This window comes from Bremia lactucae, linkage group LG11 (genome assembly GCF_004359215.1).
Source record: "Bremia lactucae strain SF5 linkage group LG11, whole genome shotgun sequence".
Lineage (NCBI taxonomy): Eukaryota > Oomycota > Peronosporomycetes > Peronosporales > Peronosporaceae > Bremia > Bremia lactucae.
The window spans coordinates 3,356,627-3,379,376 of NC_090620.1; the positions used below are offsets into that span (position 1 = coordinate 3,356,627).

General features: G+C 45.3%; 7 protein-coding genes across 7 annotated transcripts; 4 read left to right on the forward strand and 3 right to left on the reverse strand.

Annotated features, from left to right (window-relative positions):
* Position 1: 1 nt before the first annotated feature.
* Positions 2-3,081, forward strand: CCR75_004822 (uncharacterized protein). The gene is made up of 3 exons (XM_067962908.1): positions 2-816; positions 888-1,076; positions 1,145-3,081. The coding sequence occupies exons 1-3, from the start codon at positions 226-228 to the stop codon at positions 2,744-2,746; spliced, it is 2,382 nt and encodes a 793-aa protein (XP_067817313.1). The 5' UTR covers positions 2-225; the 3' UTR covers positions 2,747-3,081.
* Positions 2,942-3,482, reverse strand: CCR75_004821 (uncharacterized protein; the record flags this gene model as incomplete). Its single annotated transcript, XM_067962907.1, has 2 exons — positions 2,942-3,426; positions 3,456-3,482. The coding sequence occupies 2 exons, from the start codon at positions 3,480-3,482 to the stop codon at positions 3,181-3,183; spliced, it is 273 nt and encodes a 90-aa protein (XP_067817310.1). The 3' UTR covers positions 2,942-3,180.
* A 418-nt stretch (positions 3,483-3,900) lies between these two features.
* CCR75_004820 (uncharacterized protein) lies at positions 3,901-5,869 on the forward strand (the record flags this gene model as incomplete). The annotated part of the gene is given in 5 exon segments (XM_067962906.1): positions 3,901-4,518; positions 4,533-4,802; positions 4,863-4,940; positions 5,010-5,104; positions 5,164-5,869. 5 exon segments carry the CDS (start codon positions 3,901-3,903, stop codon positions 5,867-5,869), a joined length of 1,767 nt encoding a protein of 588 aa, XP_067817311.1.
* CCR75_004818 (uncharacterized protein) lies at positions 5,558-11,580 on the reverse strand (the record flags this gene model as incomplete). The annotated part of the gene is made up of 6 exons (XM_067962904.1): positions 5,558-6,812; positions 6,876-6,944; positions 7,016-7,438; positions 7,495-7,542; positions 7,621-7,864; positions 10,361-11,580. 6 exons carry the CDS (start codon positions 11,578-11,580, stop codon positions 5,943-5,945), a joined length of 2,874 nt encoding a protein of 957 aa, XP_067817174.1. The 3' UTR covers positions 5,558-5,942.
* On the forward strand, positions 8,031-10,094 carry CCR75_004819 (uncharacterized protein; the record flags this gene model as incomplete). The annotated part of the gene is made up of 1 exon (XM_067962905.1): positions 8,031-10,094. One exon carries the CDS (start codon positions 8,031-8,033, stop codon positions 10,092-10,094), a length of 2,064 nt encoding a protein of 687 aa, XP_067817175.1.
* A 4,005-nt stretch (positions 11,581-15,585) lies between the features above and the next one.
* Positions 15,586-19,717, reverse strand: CCR75_004816 (uncharacterized protein; the record flags this gene model as incomplete). Its single annotated transcript, XM_067962902.1, has 8 exons — positions 15,586-16,980; positions 17,003-17,147; positions 17,217-17,373; positions 17,442-17,902; positions 17,955-18,041; positions 18,104-18,421; positions 18,487-19,578; positions 19,667-19,717. 7 exons carry the CDS (start codon positions 19,715-19,717, stop codon positions 17,013-17,015), a joined length of 2,301 nt encoding a protein of 766 aa, XP_067817182.1. The 3' UTR covers positions 15,586-16,980; positions 17,003-17,012.
* CCR75_004817 (uncharacterized protein) lies at positions 15,958-16,686 on the forward strand (the record flags this gene model as incomplete). Its single annotated transcript, XM_067962903.1, has 1 exon — positions 15,958-16,686. One exon carries the CDS (start codon positions 15,958-15,960, stop codon positions 16,684-16,686), a length of 729 nt encoding a protein of 242 aa, XP_067817183.1.
* Positions 19,718-22,750: the final 3,033 nt, after the last annotated feature.

Consider the following 22,750-nt stretch of genomic DNA (forward strand, 5'->3'; position numbering starts at 1 on the left):
CGAGTCTCTCTACTGAGGTGCGTCGCGTTGCGGCTAGACGGAGCATCTGCGAGTGTTTATTAATCCACTCAATGCTTCCGCGTGTCCTCTACCGCTCGCATTCTTCCAGCGTCCTCTAATTGTTCTATTGCGCGTATATTTCTGCCTCTTAGCAGCAGACAAACGTCCCTTGATTCTTTGACTTTTGTGCACCCCCTGGACGCATTGCTCCTCTACGCGTTGCGAATGACCAGCTCGTCGTATTCCTCCAATCACAATCCAAAAGCGTTTCTGTCCCCTACCGACGTTGCGGAGCTCGCCGCCGCGGCAGTCGCGGCGCTTCCGAGTACTTTGTCACAGGCCAATTTAGCGCTCGAACAGTCGACTACGAGCGCACATCGTACGGAAAACGGTGATATTGTGCATCATCATCAAGCCACCCATCGTGGAGGCAACGCGACACTGGTAACGTCGACAACGACGACGATTCATCACATGGGAAGTGCTAGCAAGACCTCTTGTAGTGATCTCAATGGCTCCACTCCATCGCCGCCGTACTCGTTGCATCCTCATACCCATCACCATCATCATCACGTTTCTCACGGATCCAATTTGCTTGCCAATGGCAGTCTCAGTGGACTTCCACATGCTACTTTAGGGCCAAGTAGCTACGAAAAACCCCTTGGAGGTGTGCGTCTTGTTGCGTCCCCGACATTTCAAGGCGATTTAAATCAAATTGATGCTGGATTAAGTTCCGAAGACGCTACGGTGCAAGTCGAAGCGGCAAAGAAGCTACGCGTGTTACTTTCATCCGAACGGGATTTATTAATTCGTCAAGTACGACCTGGGTTGTAGGTTTTCAAGACGTGGAAAGTTGGTATATTAATGAACGTTTGTTTTGAACGTAGATGCTTGAAAAGAATTGGACGCCTCGATTGATTCAATGGCTACGTCTTCGTGATCGACCAACGTTACAAGTCGAAGCGTTATGGGCTTTAACAAACATTGCCGCGGGGGCGACGGATAATACATCGGTATTGCTTCAAAATGGCGTGATTCCAACATTGGTGTCGCTCTTGGATTCGTCTAATGAAGAGGTAAATGGACTTTATTATTTTCAAGACATTACGTGATTTTAGAAACGCTCATCAGGTTCATGATGTAGGTTTTGGAACAATCGGTGTGGGTGTTAGGAAATTTAGCAGGTGAAGGAGCAGCGACGCGCGATCTTGTGCTGAGTGCGGGTGCATTGACGCCATTGGTAATTAATTTAAAAAAGACGTCATGGGATCGATTGTCCCTCTTGCGGATTTTAACGTGGACAATTAGCAATTTATGTGATGGTCAGCCACGACCGGTGTTTGAGATTGCAGTGATTTTGCCATCTTTAGCCAAGATGTTGACGAGTACGGATACGGAGATCTTAAGTCATGTATGTTGGGCCTTTTCGCACTTGTGCGATGGACCAAGTACGCACATTCAAGCCGTTGTTGACTCGGAAGTGTGTTTTCGACTTGTGGAGTTATTAAGTCATTCGTCCTGGCGCGTTACAAAACCTGCTTTACGAGCAATTGGAAACATTGTGTGTGCCGAAGATGATCATGATTATACTCAACATATTATTGAATGTGGTGCCGTGCCGTCATTACGACGATTGATTGCTCATTCGAATCGAGAGATTCAAAAAGAAGCGTGTTGGACGTTGTCAAATATTGCGGCCGGGACAGTCAATCAAATTCAATGTGTATTAGATTCCGGATGCATTCCTTCGTTAATGGGACTTGCTGCTTCGGATGCAACGGATGCGGAAGTCAAGAGTGAAGCGTGTTGGGTGGTTTTAAATGCCACATCCTGTGGTTCCGATACTCAGATTGAATACTTGGTGAATCAAGGATGTATTCAGATCTTAGGCAATCTCTTAGAGGAGACAAGTATGGTTATGATGGCATTAGAAGGATTGGAACGAATTCTTCAAGTGGGTGAACTCGAAGCAAAACGTACAAAATGTCCGAATCCATACGCCAGTCTCATGGCATCGGCAAACATTGAAACATTGGTTTCGCATAAATCGGCAACAGTGGCAAAACGAGCATCCCGGATTTGGCAACAACATTTTGTAACGTGTGCCATTTGTCTTGGTCCGTTTTCGAAACACTCGAATGATACGTTTTTTTGTGCGGAATGCAAATGTAATGTCTGTACGACGTGTGATTGTACGGTGTTTCATTTAAAGTATCAAGAAAGTTTATGGCTGGAAGAAACAGTGAAAGAAACGAATGAAAAACAAGCCCGTCAAGCCTCGAAACGTAGTAAACGACAAAAGAAACGACAGCGTACGAAAGAGCGGAAAGCTGCACTTCTTCGCGGACAAAAGATTGCATTAAGTACTGACAAAGGATTCAAGCAAAGGCCTCCACTACATAAAGCACAAGACGAGCATGTATCGTCGGATGAAGAATCGTCGAGTAAATCAGGTGAAGAGTATCGACGTCGACGGCAGGAAAGTGACGATTTGGGTACTGAACATGGATTTAATGGGTCCAATGACGAGGAAGAAGGAACGACAAGTCTTGGCGAGGAAGAGGACGCCATGATTGGAAAGAATAGGAATGGGAATGTACTTGATGAAATGGTGTCAGCAAATGACAAATTGGTGTCGTACTTGCTCGAGACGGGATCAATTATGGCACTTGCAGAACGCTTGGACTTGGAGGACGATAGTATGTGGCTTGTGGCGGAAAAGGATCGAAGAGCTCTTCATGCGTAAATCGGGCCGTGTCAATTGAGAAGAAAAAAAAGGGTACGAAATTTACAGAATGGGCGTGTTTCGGACGAAAAAGGAGACTTTTTTGTAACGATGATTCCAATTGTAGTGGAATTCTTGGGTCATTTTGAACATACAAACACAAAAATACCACTTCAATGTGCTTTTTTTTAAAGTTGTTTTTTAATAGGACCCACATGTGAATACTTTAAAAAACCCGCAAAATAATGAACGCTTATGTTCCTCGATTAATAGTAGCAATGAAGTAGTCTGCCAACCTCCTCTATCTGACTAATAACGACCAGAAGTACTCACTTCACAGGCACAACGAGCGTGGCCAACTTGCATTCTTGGGTTTTGTATTTTTTTTTCATCCCAGTGTCGTTATTGTCTAGTTCCTACTTCTGACCCATAGTATTATGGGTCGACGTATTAAGTTAGTCGGTCTTTTTGCGGTATTGACACCCATCTGTAAGTCGGGCTTTCCCGCCCGTTGGCTGACAGAGCATCACGGAGCATGAGCCACAAAGAACGACCGTCTGGGCGTGGCTAAACACGGGAGTAATGTTGAAACAGCCTGGGCATTTGACGTCCATGAAGTACGAGTTCGGAGCTTGAACGAGACGTCGCAACTTGTGCTTGGAAGCCTCGACGGCAGCGGATGGGTACAACAGGTCACAAGTCTATTAAAAATAGAAAGAAAATAATACACGTAAGCATGTTTGTCGTATTCATACATTACGCCCCTCTACCGACAACACAGTAGACAGAAGAAGGAGAGAGCATTCCTGCGACTGTCGGGACTCTTTCAGTCCGTCGCAACGGCTTTAAATGATCGATTTTCTCTGCAGCAATGGCTCCTTCTTCGTGTCAACGTGTAGCTTATCGTAGGTCTCATTCCCGCAGTAACTCACCATAATTAAATTGGTCCGCGTAACGAAGAAAGGAAGAAAGCAAGTGGGTTAAAATGGCACTTTTTGAATGGTGGTGAGGTTCGCGGTTCCATTCTTCCGGTCCCAAATGTCGACCCGCGGTCTACATGATGTCGTTTACACAATACCGTTGTGTGTTTTCGTACTTATTTTTAATATTACGTATGATTTAATTTTTTTGGATTGTGACTAGTGTCACTAAATGTACTTGAAAGGGCTTCAATCATGCGGTTCGGAGTCGACGAGGAGATCGTGACAACGCGCGCGTTAGAGAAGGCGCCAAAGGCGTTGCTACGACGTGAATCTTGTGCCATTAATACACAAAGATTCCGCGCTCCTAGTAGTGATAGTCTTCGAACGTCTAGTGACGAGGAAGATTCGTCCAGGTCTTTGTTGTCCATGTCGTATAATCCACGTCATTTGACTCGAAAATCGCGCCGAGAATTGCTCAAGCAAGTGGAGCGTGCATGTGAGCATAAAGCTGTGATAGCAGTGACGTCTAGTAAGGCGTATAAAGTGCTCTGTGAGACGCTACAGCGTGCGCGGCAGGATGCCGAGGCACAGCTTTGTTGGAATCCCGACAATTCTGTATGGAAGGAAAATACCCTGGTGTCTACAAACACGACTGGAAAAAACTGGCAAGCCATACGATTAAAAGAGAGAAAGAAGTTGGAATGTATTGAGACAGAAGTTCGAGCGTATCAGCAATTGCTTGCGACCGAGAAAGAACGGGAAAAAGCAGAGCAAAACTATGAAGAACAAGTCGCTGTAGATCAAGAAGAAGAAGTTCGCGCGAAGGTGAGCAAGTGGCTAGAATTGATTGAAACTACGTGGAAATTAAGGGTGTGTATTGGTAGGAATTGCGTGCAATACAGGCAAGAAACGAGGCCATGAACAAGGAGGAAGTTATGAAAGTTGTACCAAGCAAAGCAGAAGCAGTAGAAAGAAAACACAAAGTCGAAGAAGTGCATGAACAGGATCAAGTTGTTCAAATGAATGCGAAGAAGCACGTGGTCGAAGGATTTGAGCGCATTAAGCGCGTAGAAGCGCTTCAAACACGTACCCGTGCAATTTTAAACGACGTCAATCCAATGGTTAAGAAGATTCGAATGCAAATACGACGCCAAGTACGTGATTATTTATGGATTCCTAGCTATGTTTGAACCTTCTTTCGTAATTGTTCATAGGCAGGTGTATGCAATCAAATTGCTGCGGCACCGTCCGTGATTAAATCCGTCGTAATCAAGATCCACGAACTCTTTCAGGTACGATACGATCTTGTGTCTATTAAAAAGGTCCTATGGATAGTAAAAGCAAATTGAACTGGATGCTAGATGGCCAAATCGTTTGGAGACGCGTATTTGATGTTGGCATTGGATCTTGTTGCATTAAATTTATCGAAACAAGTTGCAAGTCGTGACGATTACAAGTACGTGAGTCGTATAGTGTTGCTATTGTTCAAGGTATTTATAGTCGTTTCTATGGTAGATCGTGTTTTCCACTTGCGCATGTGATTCAAATGACTTGTGTCCAAACGCCGGCATTCACGGATGTGATCTTGGGATATTTCCATCAAATGTGTGTCTTTACAATACCATGGTATCGTGTAAAACAACCCATGGAATCCATTCACGAGTACAAAATGGCCATGGGGTTTCAACCAGCAATCAATGAAAGCGTAGATCGTGAGAAACTCGAGCACGTGACGGAATATACCCGTCGTATGACCATGATTACTGCCGTCCTTGCAGCAATTTATCAAACAATTCCGTACGACAAGAGTGTGGCTCCAAAAGGCTTGAATCTCGACCATTGCTGGACATGGCTCGCTCGATTAGTGAATGAACCACCACATCTTTTAACGGGAGCCCTTGTGTTAACAATTCTCGAAGTGGCGGGATTTGCACTCTTACGCACGTACAAGCATCAATTTCATAAACTCTTGCGTTTAATTGCTCGTGATGTTTGTCCTCGATTGAGTCAAAATGCGAAAACAGGGGCCGCAAATGCCGCGGGCCAACTTACACTCTTTGTGAATCAATATGTTGCCATGAAATGTCAATTACAAGAACCCGAGGGAAGAGTATTGCACGAAACAAAACTCTCGGAAGCGGACGAAGCTCGAACAGAGCAAAGGGCTTTACACCATCCAATGTATCAAAGAGGCCGAGGTCGTGGCAAACGACACTACTAGAAAACAAAAGAACGTCGATTGCAATAGTTTTTTAACAACAAGGTTGGGTAATGAAAAGGTTTGTTGAAATTTGTCAAAGCATGGGCATGATTGTATTGTATGGTGTTGCCTCTTGAAGATCCCAAAGCGATGTAATGGTCTTCGGTTGAGTATAAAAGTTGATGCCCGATTTGCCGTAAAAATGACTATCGCCACGAATGGATGCTTTCGAGCTCGTGAATGAAAACATGGGCAATGGAACAGGAATGGGGACATTAATGCCAACTTGTCCGACATTGATGGCATGCTGAAACCAACGAGCTTTGGCACCAGAAGATGTAAAAAGTGACGTACCATTGCCGTATGGATTGCGATTAATTAATGCAATGGCATCATCGAGTGTATCGAGGGTCATACAGACAACCACAGGGGCAAATAACTCGTTCATGTACGCAGGATTGTCCGTCGTAACATGATCAAGCACAGTAGGACCAAGAAAATGACCATGCGGATACTTGGGCACCACAACGTGACGTCCATCTAATAGAATACTGGCACCATGATCACTACTTGCTTGAATCAATGCGTTTGCACGATCTTTTGCTGCTTGTGTAATAAGCGGTCCTACATCCGTATGTGGCTCCATGCCGCCATTCACAGTCATGCTTTGACCAATCTTGACAAGGTCATGAATCCACGCTTTCGACGATCCAATAAAAAGAACTACGGAGAGGGCCATACATCGCTGTCCGGCAGCTCCAAATGCCGCACCTGCAATTGCTTGAATGGCGTGGTGTGGGTTACAATCCGGTAAAAGCACTGCGTGATTCTTGGCACCCAAATTCGCTTGAACACGTTTTCCAGTCGCACTAGCACGAGCATAAATTGACTCTCCGACTTGATTGCTTCCAACAAACGAAATGGCTTGAATTTCAGGCGCATCACAGATATAATTCACCGTTTCCTGTGAAATCAAGGTGATGAAAGTTTGAAAAACTATGAAAATGATGCATGTAGGACCACGTACATGAGCGCCATGAAGAATATTCAAGACCCCATTTGGAAGCCCGGCTTCTTGAGCTAAACGGGCAAGAATCTAACGAGAAAAGACATGGAGTAAAACGACTTGGAAACAGGTATGACTGAAAAATACCGGTAGGATCGTACCATGGCAGCTCCAGGGGCTTTCTCGGAAGGTTTCAGAATGTAGGTATTACCGGTAACAGTACCGGTAGGAAACATCCATAATGGAATCATTGCCGGGAAATTAAATGGACAGATCCCAGCACACACCCCTAGAGGCTCCTTAAACGAGTACGTGTCTAGTGATGTGGCTAAATTTGCCACAGTCTCACCCATCATGAGTGTTGCGGCGCCACATGTATATTCCACGACTTCAAGCCCTCGATAGACATCTCCACGCGCATCGGCAAGGGTCTTGCCTTGTTCTGTTGTAATGGCGAGAGCCAATTCTTCGGTATGCTCGCGAATCAAGTGCTGAAGCTTTAGCATGACACGCTGGCGATGCTGTACGCCCACTTCCTTCCACGTTTTGTATGCACGGGCCGCAGCAGCCGTAGCTTGGCGCATCTAATCAGGCAGTATCGTACTTAGTACTGTTGCAACAGAACGTGTTGCCACTGTACCTCATCTGGCGTAGCCTCGGGCACTTCATAGATAACTTCATTTGTTGCCTATAATTAGTTAAAGCAAATTGTTTAAGAAACGAGGTTTAAGTTACCATTACCAATTGATACTGTGTACCGGGTTACGCAGTTCGATCCACTTTTTGGTCGAAGATTGTACGAACTTGCCATCAATAAAGAGCGGTACACGTTCCTATGCGTACAGAACAACTTTCGTTGTGAGTAGTTGAGGCGACGAAATACGATCGAGTGTACAACGTGCCACAGAGGACGAAGAGAAAGCACGTCTAGCAAGAACGAAGCGACCGACACGAGGCCACATGATCGCAACGAGGTAAATACAAGAATGTGATCGGTAGCGCCAGACCGCCTGACTGCATCAAACGTTCGGGTTACGATGCGTTCAGTACTTCAAGTTCCCTTTACCAGATTCATCGAACAATAAAGAAGGGTACAGCGAATATTCGATTAATTCCGAAGATCGATTACCGACCAAATACCGTCACGGACACAGTGACAACGCCATCCGTTGAATCATGTTTAAGCGGTGGATTCCCTTACGTACACGGACAACGCTCCAGCGTCGCATGTTCACATCCGACGCTCCCGTTGTTGTACCCAAATCTGAGCGCGATCGGGAGTTTCTCACGGCATTGCAAGTGTTTTACCGCCTCGAAGGTCATTTTACAGTCCCTTTTGATTACGTCGTGCCTTCTTTTGCCTCGGACAACAACATGGCTACATCTATATGGCCACAAGAAACATGGGGACTCGATCTTGGCAATCGATTGCGCCTTTTTACGCGTGGACGCTGTAGTCCTTATAAATGCGCTCTTCTTCAAACAATTGGCTTTCCGTTTAACGATTGGAAGAGTTATGTCTGGGAGATGCAAATTATTCCGTCTCTACGTGTCTTTCAAGAGCAAGAGGGCCATCTATTTGTCCGACAGAGTTTTCAAGTTCCTGTTGGAGATACTAAGTGGCCTCGTGCGGCCTGGGGCGTAAAATTAGGCTCTCAGTGCCAACTTTTACGTCGTGATGCCGACGATGGCCTCACGGCCCAGCGCAAGCAAGAACTTGATGCGATGGGTTTTATATGGAGTGATGCGCAATGGAAGTGGAAAATGCAGTTTTTAAAGGCAATGAAGCACTACCGGCAACTCTATGGCCACTCAGAGGTCCATCATTCGTTTCGAGTGCCACTTTCGGACCCAGAATGGCCACGTGCGAGCTGGGGGTACCGTCTTGGCCAAAATGTAGCCAAGATCAAAGCTTCGCTTGAAGAACAGAATATAACGCCCAGGGCCATGGCTGATCTACGGCAAGTCGGTTTTTTTCACGAACGCCAATCGTTGCAAGTGTGGCAACAAACACTTTTGCCGTGTTTTACACTGTACCCTCAAGTGTACCACCAGGCGTGTATCCCTCGGGACTTTATTGTCCCATCTGAAACTCCGTGGCCGGAATCGGCGTGGGGTATGCGCTTGGGGTACATTGTGGCCACGATTAATTCACATCGTATGTTTTATACTGAAATGCAACACGATAAACCTCATCTTCAAGCATTGGGGTACACGTGGGAAGTTTTATTTGGCAAGTGGGCAAAAGAGTTCGTACCGGCGTTGCGGTATTATAAGGCCCAGTATGGTCACTGTGATGTACCGTCGTGGTACGTTGTACCCTCTAGTGACACTTTATGGCCCACGAACCTTCGAGGTTACGCTCTGGGGAAGCACGTTGTCCACGTGCGACGGAAAGGGCGTAGCCATTCCGACGTGGCTGACGTCGTCACAGACCTTGATACGCTCGGGTTTCACTTTCATGCATTTGAAAGCTATTATGTCGATCGTGTCCTTCCCGCGTTAGAAGTTTACGCGCGTTTATATAGCGATTTGCATGTCCCGCCAGGCTTTATCGTGCCTTGTAATCAGTCGTGGCCACAACCGTCATGGGGTATAAAATTAGGCCATACCGTCCGGCACCTCCAAACTGGCCATCAATACATTAATCAAGTCGAAAAATACCGCCCGCGACTCGAGGCCTTAGGTTTTGTCGGTCATTTTAACCACTCAACTGCCGCAGTTCAACGCGAAATCGTAACCCCGAGTGTCCGCGTGTTCCACAGCGTTAATGGCTCTAACACGCCCGTGCCACGGGACTTTATTGTGCCGTCTACGGACACACGGTATCCGTCCGTGGCTCAGAATTTCGAGCTTGGCGCGTGGCTTGAACACCGGCGTACGCGCACGGGGCTGACGTGTCCGCGCGTACAAGGCTCGAAGAAAGCCCTGAAGCCGCGAATTGCGCAGGCCTTGTCGCCGCATGCGGATGAATACTGGAATGACATTGTATTAGCGTCGTTTCGAGCGTATGCCCGTGCGGAGGGCAGTTGTGACAACATGGACGGAAGTTTTCGTGTCCCGGAAGCTCCCGAGTACCCCTTTGCCGCGTGGGGCTTGAATTTGGGGTTACGGTTACGCCATATCCGTCATGGTGTCCGGTACGCGCGCGAAAGAGCAAAGTATAAGGACGAATTGATACAGTTAGGAGTGCTTCGTGACGGTGATAGCGTGTTAGTGGACGATGAGCGTCAGGTATAAGAGAGAGAGGCATGCACGATAGTAGAGATAGAGGCGTTAATATTGTAATTCACGTAACCTTGACGAGTCTTTTAATAAAGGGACAAGGTCTTATATTCTGTCCATAACAGAGTGGGCGTGTAATTGTGTCGTGGATAAATGATGTGGGCGTTATATTATGTCGCGCGGGATCAAAAGGGTGATGTTACGGGACTACAGAGCGCAGGGGTACACCTTCGAGCGGTCTTCGTGGTTCAGCTGGTAGCGCAAAAGTCCGTCGTTGCGACCGCCATTCATTGCTCTCGAGTTCTTCGGGTACACTTTGTAACCACGCCAAGTCGCGTTCGGAACAACAAGGCATGGACTCGCGTTGTGGGTACAAATTTCCTGGACGAATTGTAACGCTTTGAATAGAAGGACGTAATATAACGCCTTGGAGTAATTTTTCAATCGCATTAGATGCGTACGAAAGAATCTCCATCCCTCGTGGTGGCAACTGTTGCTTGGGGGTCGGATCCATAACAAAAATCGAGCCAATCACAAGGCCCGTCTCGGGGTCACAAATGGGCGTCGTTGCATAAAATCGTATCGATGCCGAGCCTGTAACTAGCGGATGTTGCTGAAATCGAGCATCTTGAGTTGCATCAAGAATGATTGTCGGGTGTGGTACATGCATTAATTGGGAACAAAGTGTTGCATCACGTGGCCACGCTGACGCCGTGATACCATGTCGGGCTTTGTACCATTGACGGTTCTCATCCATGAACGCGACGGCAGCGATTGTGCAATTAAAGACTTGACGCACGAGATCACAGATGGCGTTATATTCGGTCGCAAGAGTACTGTCGAACACATGAAGGCGTTGTAAAGTGTCGTGTTGCCGCGCATCGGATAGACACAAAAGTTCGTCGTCAGGAAGAAACTCAATGACGTCCGTGGGGACTAAATTCGACAAATGCCGACGACTGCTGCGTTGGCTACTAAAGAGCACGGAACTTCGACTGCTCGTGTCAGTAAGGTCACTGTCGGAATCACTCCAGTTGCAAGTAGAAAAATCGGAAAAACGACTGCAAATCGAGGAACTCGTGGTTTTCGTACTGTCAAAATGGGTCCGTAGACCATCATTCGAGAAGGAATGATGGTCGATTGATTTGTGTGTACTTAAATGACGCTTGCTCTCAGCGAGTAGCATGGCCTTGTCAATGCAATCAAAGCACAGACGTACGGTGACTTCTAACGTTGATGTCACGCGTACACGACGTCGGCGGTAGCACGTGGAACACACGATTTCTCCACACGACCGGCAATGGCGTTTAAAAAAAAAGGGTCGAAATTTTCGGGCACAATAGAAACAATGGGGTCGTTCATCAATTTTGACCCAATTTTCTTTCCCTAAGAGTCGAATACTTGAAAGTGTCGACTTGTCACTCTTTATTGTCTCGAGACGTTCATTTTCGTTGGCATGATTGGCTGAAAGGCCTCGAGGTCGACGCGATTGCGGTGGCATAGTTTTAATAATGCGTTTTTTATCACGTCAAAAAGGGAGTGATTGTACGATGCAACTATTAGGTGCAGTTGCCACGTCAAGTGCCAAAATGAGTCGTTCAGGGCAAGAGTTCGCGGTGCCTCGAGGGTACCCCAGATGGTGGCAGAGTAGCTATTCGTTCGTCCGCACGCGTCGAATAACATCTGGACGTACAGTCGATACGAGTGTAACTATTGTCCCAGAATTCGTATCGTCGGATTTGACGCATTTGATAGAAAATTTCAATCGAGCAACAATGGATCCTTTACTTGCTTCTCGGGGCCTTTCGCTCGTTTTTTTTGCTTTTTTTACATGCAATTTTAGAAGCCCTAACGCCGGGCGCCTTTTTTTCTTACCGAAATGTAGCACCTGGAGGACACAACTTGGGCTTTTTCGTTTCGTGTTGCTATAGAATTTCCTTAATTCTATTAGATATTACAAATCCAAGCGCCGGAATAGAGCCGTCGTTACTGCGCCGAATCAGAAGGCCAGCTTAAAGGACGAGACTCTTATTGCAGTGTAAAAAGTAGCTTTGTTCTTATCTTCTCGATTTTACAGGTATTTTCATTTGTACGAATTAGTACGAGGCGACCCTGACACGCATGTGTGTCCTCTAACCGCTACAAAAGTGAATTACCTATGCTTATTGCATACAGGAATGGTTGGCTATCAATTATTGAGATTCTTACCATTCTGTCCTCCGCCCAGAATATCAATTTTTAACAAAAAAACAAAGACTTGTGGAAATTTGGCATCCGATTTGCTGCTTGCAAAGAAAACACAATCTTTTTTTAATTTTTGCATGGAGAGGGAAGCCAATATTTGCCTTAAAACAGTGTTTTTACTTTGCCTTCATGCAACGACTCGTTAGCAACTTCCTGTATAGATCCACCTTTCATCTCGTTTTAAAGCAGGTCATTTGCAAAAAAAAGTTCCCATTCGACGCTAATTAAGAGACGTCAAGAAGCTGCCATGTACGCTTGCAGCGTGTCTTGTCCTCTTAAACGATAAAACGCCTATTCTTCTACGTCGTGACGTTACACATCGCACCGACTAAACGATGAAGCCTGAATTGTTGAAACTTGTCCTTTATGCACGCTAAGTGTCACATGAGTCAAGTGCGTCAAGGACTTTCCATGTCGTTCAATTGCAAGCTTCAAGTGGCAACGGCTCCCATCCCTCGAGTAGCAAAATTTTAAAACACTTGCCATTGTGCCTTTCTCCACGACCTTTAGGTATAAGAATGGCCACTGTTGTAACATCTACGAACACCATCTACGAATGCCATTTACAACATGGGATACCTGTTGTGGCCTTGTTGCGCAGCCAACGCGCGGAGTTTTTCCTGTGAATAAGTGGAAAAGTTGGTGACGCTTTTTAAGCTGCCACCAAAGATTTCATTTTATGCAGCTTCGAGTCAAGACGCCGGTCCAGACGAGGCATTTTTGCACATGGCTTGACTCAATTCTTGTCAATGGTGCCATATGATTGCTGTCGTCCTTTGTCGTTAATGCCGGATAATTAATGTTTGGTAGGTCTACTGTCGCGAGATAGAAGGCTCATGAAAGTTTCTTTATTAACAAGCGTCTGGCTTTGAGGAGCAAAGTAGGATCAACTGGTAAGAAGCTGTTGCTTGAGCAAGGATATGCAATGTTGCGGTCACTTTTTGCTGGACAACTTTTCTGGACCTCAACTTGCTCTTTGACGGCCATGTAGTAAAACCTCGAATTTCGAAATTGCCTTTTATCTACTATGACGATTGTGTTTGACGCCCATTTCCAGACGTCAATGTAATATGGCTAAATGGCCCTGACAAGGCCGTTTGCCACTGAACGGATCTAATGCTTTATCGAGACCATTAATAACGTTTTCCAGCAACCATTATCGCTAGATTGTTGCAAAGAAGCCTGCTCATCGATCTTGCAATGAACTTCCGCTGCGACAGTCGTAATCGTTTGCTCTTTTAAATTAAGCAACTCGTAAGATTCTGCAATTTACGCTTAACGCATAGTAAAAAGATAAAACGCTGTAAACAATCGCTATAATCTTTTAATTTAATAATTAACGTATTCACTCTTCTGCTAGCCGACTTATCTTCTGCTCTAGCCGCTCCTTTTTGTATGATCTTTCCTCATGCAATTCTTTCAAGCTCTTTGACTTGATAGATACGAAGGTCGACATTTGCCTTACGTAGATCTTGTTGCAATTCCTGTAATTTTATCATACAAGTGACCTTTATAATGTTACCTTGCCGTCGGCGCCGATTTACTAAGATTCCTGGTACGTACAGCCTCATCGACCGAGGTACTGGTGTTTTTTGTCTCTAATACGCTCTTCTAAGTCGATTCTACAAAACTTAATCGTTCTTGTGTTTGTACATGGGTGTTTTAAACAATCGCATGCAGCCGTTCCTCTTCGAACTGTATTGCAGTTTTGAGCACTGCATTTTAAATCAAAAGCATGCTAAGTCGATGGTCCTGTAGCTTACAAATGTGCATAATGACCTAGTAGACTATCTAGAATTGTCAATGACATTTTGAATTTAATATGGAAAGCTGACACTTGTTAGGACATCGTTACGTGTACCAATCTCCCGTACCAGCTGTTGAAAAATTGGCTTATAAGATCGCTGTTTTAAGCATGGACAAACTTAAACAGAACGCGTCAACTATTTCTACACTAATCAAATTTACAGCGTTTCATTACACAAAAGATTACGACGTGTAGGACCCACTTCGGTACATCGTTGCAAAAGCTTGCTGCTTATTCAGCTTTATCTCAACGCTTACGTGAGGTAGCGAAAGGAATCAACTCGGACTATTAAGTTAAGTCCTCCCTCTGATAACTTGCTAGCCTTTTCTATCCGTTAGAAGCGGTTATCAGTTACTGGATTACAGTAAGATATAAGTTAGAGCGACCACGGAAGAGGTCCAATCCTATAAGTTCGCGAAGGCTTTAGGTTTTTGGAGGTTAAGTTATTAGAGGGAGGACAGAAACAAATTAAGTTTCTTCGATAATTCAAAAATCTTACAAATCGTTTCCTGCTTTTTCCGCTTCTCGCTAGAAATCGAGATGAAAGTCTTGCGATCACGGTCTTACTTTGAGGTAAAGCATGAGGCATGACGCTAGATTGCGCTTGAGCTGCACTTTTAATCTCATTGAGACATGCGCTTTTATCGTATACCGCTTACGCAGATGATTATACATCGTTTTTACTCGGAAGGTCAAGCATATTATCTTGCAATTCCGTAGTCATCCCCCAGCGGCGACAATTAGTATAGAGAAGCTCATATTATCCAAAGTAGGGGTTCCCGCGCACAGACAGCACATCGTCCTTGCGTATTAGCGGTTGTGAGACGTCGATATTTGAACGATAAAGTTTAATGAACAAGGCAACAAAAAAACACAAAAAACAACGAAAGCTTTTCGGCGGTCTGAGAAGGGAGCTCAAATCCGTCGTCTCCTTGATTCTTGGCAGTAAAAAGACCAAAGATCTTGATGGAGCTATTGAAGAATCAGTCGGCAGCTGCGAGATCTAGATCTAAGTATCTTGGACGATACCGTTGGCGCCTAAGAAACCGCGCCCATTCAACCGCCAATACAAAAGCGGCATTTGGAAATATTTCTACATCGTTCCCGCAGTATTAGAACCGGTATCCAGGTACCGAATTGATCTGACCCGAACCACGAGCCAATAAAGCAAAGTGATAGTCGCATTTTTCTCGCTCTGTCGCGTAGAAGTTGGCTTACTTAACTCGCCTTACATTTTTGAAACCATTGACTCTTAGATAATACGTCGATAAATTCAGTTCGACGATCAGTAATACATTTAAAAAGACGGGTCAGTATAGAAACGTGCGGATCAGGTGAGCGTGCCATTTCTAAAGCTGTCTCCACTTTGTTGCCGCTCGTCAGAAACTTCCTCTCACGTCGACGGCAACAACCTTTTTAGCAGCCCAGAAGATCGATGCCCGGGCATTTAATTAACTGGAGTCAAAAATAGTCCCCAAACCGCGCGAAGCCAATATTATATTTGCCTTACTTAGAACGTCCACTAACTTTCGCAATTATTTCACGAGCTAAACAGTATCAAAACACGATATGGCCATGACAGCGTGACGTCGCCGTGTCATGCTTCGTTTGGCCAAAACCGAACCACTATTCCGTTGCGAATTCGAAATTTTTGAAAAACGTGCGATTTCCTATCAAAATGCCTCTTCGCACACATCCGGTGTGTGTGTTTTTTCCCTCGCAAAAAGCGATAGCAGGTTTGCAAGTGTTTCTTACTCAAACCGCTTTAATCATCTTCATTCCGCAAGAAGCTCCGTCCGCGACACACTTGGTCTCGTTATTATTGCCATGAGTTTGAATGACCACCACGAGGACTTGAGCGACGGTGAACATGAGGAGCTGCTGTTTCCCGTCGAGGATTTGGAGGTCGTCCATTCGCCGCGCTTGCACAGCAAACGCTCGCACGTCTTTTACTCGATTGATGGTGTGGATATTGAGCGTCCAGGCAATCCCATGGCAGCAATTCTCGAGCATCGTGAAGCAATTGATCGCAAAAAACGTGAAAGGGACGAAGAAGTAGACGAATTCAATCCTGACGGCGCGGAGGAGTCTCCTATTGCAACTCGTGTTTTTAGTCACAAGTGCAAACGCAAGACATTGGAGTTGCCAACTGCTCCAGCGCGCGTGATTCGACCCGTCGCCAAGAGGTTTAAAGCGTATGGCTTTGATCGTTCAATTACCGCTCCGGCATGTTTCATTGACAAACGATTGCGCTACGAAACAACGGAAGAAGCGAAATTGGAGCTTGAGAAAGAAGATCTCGATCTACCGCTTCGAGCAGCGTCAATTGCCGTTCCGGATAGTTTCCAGCCAATTCTTTGGCCTGGTGATGCTGCTCTTTCCCACAAGTTTGGTAAGGATCGAAGCCATTCGTGCAGCTCGTCGTCATCTTCGAAATCGTGGGCTAGCGGTCTAGGACTCTTTTGCCGTCGCAGTCTTGACGTCTCGTCGCCGCTTCGTGTACGCTTGAACGATCTTGTGTTGCACTCGACAGCAGGAAGTTATACTGGCTCGTGACGTCGGCATTAAGCTTGCCATCAAGGCAACGATGTCACTCCTTCCGTCCTCCGAAAAAAACAACAAAAAAACAGTCCCCACCTTCCTCGCCATGGGTTTTAAACTATAAAAAACAACCGGCACGCAAGTGGAGTTGACCCACCCCTAGTCAACACACAACCCCTTAGCAACAAGACCCCCCCTACCCACTTTAATAACGTAGTGACCATTTAGTAAAAAAATATTTATTTGAGCAAGTAAAATCCAAAAACTCAAGTAGTCGCCATCATTCCATTGCTTTGTAGCCATTTTTCCATCGTTCTGTAGCCCTTCTTCCCACTCTTTCTCTAGTCTACTACTTGTTGCAATTCCAAGAGACATTCCTGCACGACTTTAGACGTCACGGCACTCGCTTTAGAAGCCACAAAGAGTTCAACGTGAATCTTTGCCATTTTCTTAAACTCATCATCGCCACAACTTGCCTACATAAGAAACAAACACCATCACCTCTTCATTCCAAAGATTCACCAAAAAATATAAAAAACACCTACAAGCGTCCCAATTGTCACAAGCAACCGCAACAACGTATCGTTTCCAAGTTCTTCCACCGTATACGACCCATTCAACAAATCCGCTGCCAACGACATCACAACAATTGAATCCGCGAGTGTAAATGCTTCTTTACACGTCCAAATAGCTCGAGCAAAGCTATCCAAGTCAATCCAACACATCAACTCGTTATCAAAAAAACAACAACCAAGTACCATCCTACGTACTTGAGCAGCACTGTTGAAAAACTGAGCGCCACGAGTTTGTGAGGATACGTCAAAAACGACGGCAATGCCTTCAACACGTCCGTCTTGTAAGCAACAAGAACCGCTCGTGCTTTGTCGTACAAAAACAAATTGGCCAGTACGCGTAACACGAGCATTCGTGTCGTCATTGAATTGCCTAACTCGAAAGGTCCATTTTCAGCTCCCAACTGCAAAAGTCTCGATAGCAAACATGTCAATCGAGCTTCACCAATCGCTTCGGGTCCATGGGGATGCACCAACACCAGTCGAATGAGATCAAGCATTGGAAACGCGTACTTTACTGGCCATTGCTCAAGAGCACGTATCAATGTTGTTATTCCGGACGCTCCAAACGTGCTCGAGTGATAAAATGCCGTGTCTTGCACGGTATGAATTATCGCATCAAGTGCGAGCAATTGCGAATCGGTCAATGCTTCTGGAGCCTACAAATGGAAACAATTAATTCATGCATGTATTGCAACGTATAGTTGCTACCTGTGTCTCCTTCATTGCAGCATTAAATTGACGCAACGTGCTCATGAGCTTGGTAATCTTGGTCGTTTCAAACGTATTATATCCAGACTACACACAGACATCTTAACATGTAATCAAGTCGTAACGATTCAAGCGTATTGAAGACGTACGACTGGAAAATACTGGAAGGAATTCGTTTCTTGTAATGTTCTTGGACCTTGATCCGTCACTTCCGTGTCTAGCATTAAAGGACGAGATTCCTTGACACGTTGCGTAATAAACTCGGCAATCTCACCAAGATACGTTTGACTCAATTGATGCTTATCAATAAATGCTTGGGCAATTGTAAACGGATTTTGACCTTGATTAAATCCAATTTCAAGTTTCTGAAGGCCTCCCGGTAACTCAATTTCCACGGGAATCACCATATCAAACGCCTCATTTTCCACCACGCCACCTTCTCCTCTTGTTCCAGTCACTTCGCCAATCTACAACAATAAAGCTCGTAATGTCCTTCTTCGCATTCTACAAATACAGCTGAATGATGACGTACATCAATCCACGTAGAGGATGGCTGACTCCATTGACAAGCCCACGCCGTGTTTCCACGTCGAAACATTTGAATCTGACCATCGGAAGTTCCAGGCTTCTCTCCTCGGTCTTCATACGCACTTAACGCTTCAATTTCAACGCCATTGGGACCACGAAGTTTCACCATTTGTGCTTCTTTTACTGCAGTTTCCAACGATCTCTTGGCGATTGAATTCATACGTTCAGCTTGAGTAGTAAACACACGCACGACGTGATCGTCGCAGCCTGTGAGAAAGTCCCCATTTGGCAATGACGTGACGCACCAGAGTCCTCCAGGGTGCTCAATTGTCTGCAGTAACGCACCGTCTTGGGCCCATACACGTGCCGTGGCATCTTCACTTGCAGACACAAGCAATCCATTAGGAAGCACACAAATTCCAAGCACAAACCCAGGTTTTCCTTCGGCATTTCGTGGATGTACCATGGTCGCAAGCACAGTGCCAGTATTTGTCCGAAGTTTAATCGATCCATCGTTTGAGCAGCTTAGAAACCCAATAGTATGCACAAGAGCAAGTTGACGGATGGGACCTGCGTGGTCGGCTATGGTTTTAAGCAACGAGAACGTCTTGGCGTCCCAGAATCGAAGCTTAAAGTCGACAATAGTATTGCCTACTTGCTGACCTGTTGAACCAGTAACAATGGAGCCATTAGGGAGTCCGAGAACGCACACACCGTTCTCGTGACCGCGGAAGATGTGGAGACACTCGAACGTTTCGAGGCTCCAAACGCGAGCTGTGCCATCCCAACTACCTGAGAGGAGCTGTTTTTGATCATAGGATACTGCAAGTGAAATGACGCCGCCGTCGTGGCCTTGAAGCAGGCCGTAGCGCTGAAATTGCGCATCAAATAAGCGAATGTGCTTGTCCATACTGCCTGTTGCAAAGCCACCGCTTCCAAGCGCGACACTAGCGGTGATCCAGTGTTCATGCTCGTAAATGGATGCGCTTTCCATGACAACAAACGAAGAGCTGGTGTCGCGTTGCCAGACACGCACGGTGGAGTCCATGGCGCCGGTCACGACGAGATCGTTGGAAAGGGACGTAATACACCGCACCTAGAGGAGAACAATGGAAGAGATAAGTATGGATTTATACATAAGATCATGGAGAACAAGATGCATGGTATAGAAGGAGGAAACTCACCGCGCCGTTGTGTCCACGAAGCTCGCAATTGACGTCATAGGTCTTGGCCATTTCGAGAAGAAGGATTTGAATTTAGGGACGCAAAATTGCGCTTTCGGACTTTTTTACAATACTTTTGTTAGCATTACAGTTGGTTAATAAACGTTTTTGACAATATTTTGACATGAAAGATACTTTATGTTGACAATATTATATACATTCGGCAACGAGAAATACAATACTATAACCTGTAAGGGGAATAAAGGATAAAATCTCAAACTTTTAATAATTCTACTTAGAATTTCCATACTAGACGCGCGAATGGGCGGTGAGAAGTGAACATAATACACATTTTTAGAGTAATATTCCAAGTCATTTTAAGAAGATTACAATACGTGGGAGCTTACTTATATTAATATAGGTTTACTTCTCCCCTATTTGAAGCCTTCTTAGTGTTGATATCTAATTGCTAAGAAGTTTAAAGAGCTCTAAAAACCTTTCTCTGCACGTTTAAGTGTGGATCATTCGGAGTCAGTGTAAGTCGGCTAAAACAAGGATCCTCATTGTACAAAACGCAGCCCTGTAATCTATCTTTTTAGTCTTCACAACTCCGTTTTCGCCGCAAAATTTCCTTTTGCCGAAGCCCTATAGGACTATATGTACTTTTGGAAAGTCTGCCCTCAAGGTCTCTCTTGACTTATTGAGTGGCTGCAAGGGCTGACGTTAATGTTGTGGCTCACTAAGTCACGAGACATAGCAGCGATCGATTGATGTATATACAAAATGTAACGGGGCACCCTTTGCTAGTACTAGTCAACCTACACTGATTGCAAAGAAGGTGGGGCGCCTCGACTACATCACGTACACGACGTGTAGAGGAAGGCTCTAAGTAGCTAAGAAGTCTTAGCTACTAAAGGTAAATGATAAGGCCTTACAATGGAGAAAAGAAAAGCTGTATTTACATATCAAGTTCCTACGTAACGATCTTCTACATACTATTGACTTTAATATATTAATAAATAACTATGTATGACACCTACTTGCGCACCGCACAATCGTGTCTTGTGACAACTGGCGGAGTTGATTTAAACTTTGATCAACCTATCAATAGAACTGATGATTATTGCGTCAATATTACCAAATTTGGTAATATTGGAACTTTCAAGTCAAAATAAATAAAGATAATGTTTTTGTACTGCTTACTTATTTTGTCTCATAGAAAATAATATTATTAATTTCTCTTATAGAAAAATAAGTATTGACAGTAACGACTGTCGTCTCGTACCGCAGCCCCAGCCTGCGAGCCTTCGAGATCTCCACCCTCCTCGTCTCCATTCTTCCGGTTTCCAACATTACGCAGTTCGCGCAATGCCTATCGTTCTTCGTGTGCATGCCCGTCAATCACCACATATGCCCCCTCCAAGGCGTTGTAAGCCATTTCTTGTGGAGGCGCAAGGGCGTCCATTGTAGTGCTGGCGAAACTGATCGCAGATGAAATAATTAACGACCCAAAGCAAACAAGCCAGATTAAAGATGATTATCAACTTGGAAATGAGCTAGTATTGTAGAGTTATATCAAACCGAGGGGATTTTACCAAAAACTAACGATTCCCAATAATTAAAAATGTCAAATTTATTTAATTCCGAGAAATGCTTCCATCACAGCGTTAGTCCAGGCTGACACCACGTTTCTTGCATCGTTTTTTAGGTTTCATTAAAGACCGATGAATTGAGAAATCTGTTTTTTTTTTTTGGTTTTATCAGTTGCGCAGTCCGTGGCGCAGTTCTTTGCAGTCGCGCTGGCACTCGTAAATAGAATCGTATCATGTCCGACTTAAGCGATGATGTCGTGCGTTTGTCTAGGCCAGTTTTTATAGTGGATGATTCGGTCGTTGAGGTGCAAGTCCCGGTCGTGGATGAACCGCTACGAAGATAGGCCGGAGGCAGAGCATAGTATGGGGATACTTCACGAATATTGTGCAGCCGCAGAGCTCAAGGCAGCGGTGTGCAAAACTGCCGACGTATTATCAATCATCACAAGAAGAGTGAGTCTGCGATAACCCATTTGAACAAGTGCTTTAGGTTTCGTCACGTCATAAACGGGCTCGAAATTTCAAAGCGCCCGGATTGGTTCGTATTTAACAAAACCCGGCGTCCATGCGGCGCAATGTTTTTAAGGTCATGTCGGTCTCTGCCTCATCTCATGGTCAGCGGCCCATCAAGGAGTATTTCTTACATTCGCTGTCGCAGTTGGAGAAGGAGAAGTTCCAGCTCTATATCTAATGGACTACTACGCCGCAGGGTCGTTTCTTTAGCGCATTGAGGATGTTCATCTACAAGAAGCGATTTGCGTGGTGCTCCCGGACGAGAACATTATCCCGAACTTAAGAAGCTCGCAGGTGAATTATTAGACAGGTGCTAAGATTGGTTGGATGAAAATGTCGACATTCGCATACAAGGCGCTCATTTATGTCTGGTAACGGCTAGTCGAACATCAAGCGACCCTATTATCAACTATATGATCACATCTCCTACAGTCTGCATTTTCCTCGAGTCAGTATCTACCGAAAAGCAAGGTCACAGCGCCGATGCGCTGTCAAACTTCTGTGGGGCGGTGGCTGACAATACTTCGGCTAATAAGAATGCTTGGCAACAGCTTAGCAAGGTGTTCTTATCGGGGTATTCCATGGATTGTTGTTCTTGTGGGCTGCATCTTTATGTGAAGGTTGTGTTCTCTGCGTCGAAAACCAGGAAGGCCAACGACAATGAGGCGACGTATCCCGTGGGATATCCATGTGTGGACATGCTCATTTTTATTTCCGCGTGCAAGGATCTGGCAAAGTTTTTCCACACTCATCATGTCGTGAAGGCACGCCTGCAGGAGGCGCAGAAAGCTGATTCCTAATGTTCCCTCGTTCGAACCGCACCCCTCAATGGGGGACCATTCAAGCCGTATGTGCGTTGATGCTTGCATCAGAGCGCCTGATCAATAGGATCGTTAGCGCTCGCGAGACGGATGCATAGAAGTCTGAGCGACAGAAAATCAAGGACCCCGTCGTGGCCCAATTTCAGAAGTTCTGCCGGATTTTCATACCTTCTCGGGCA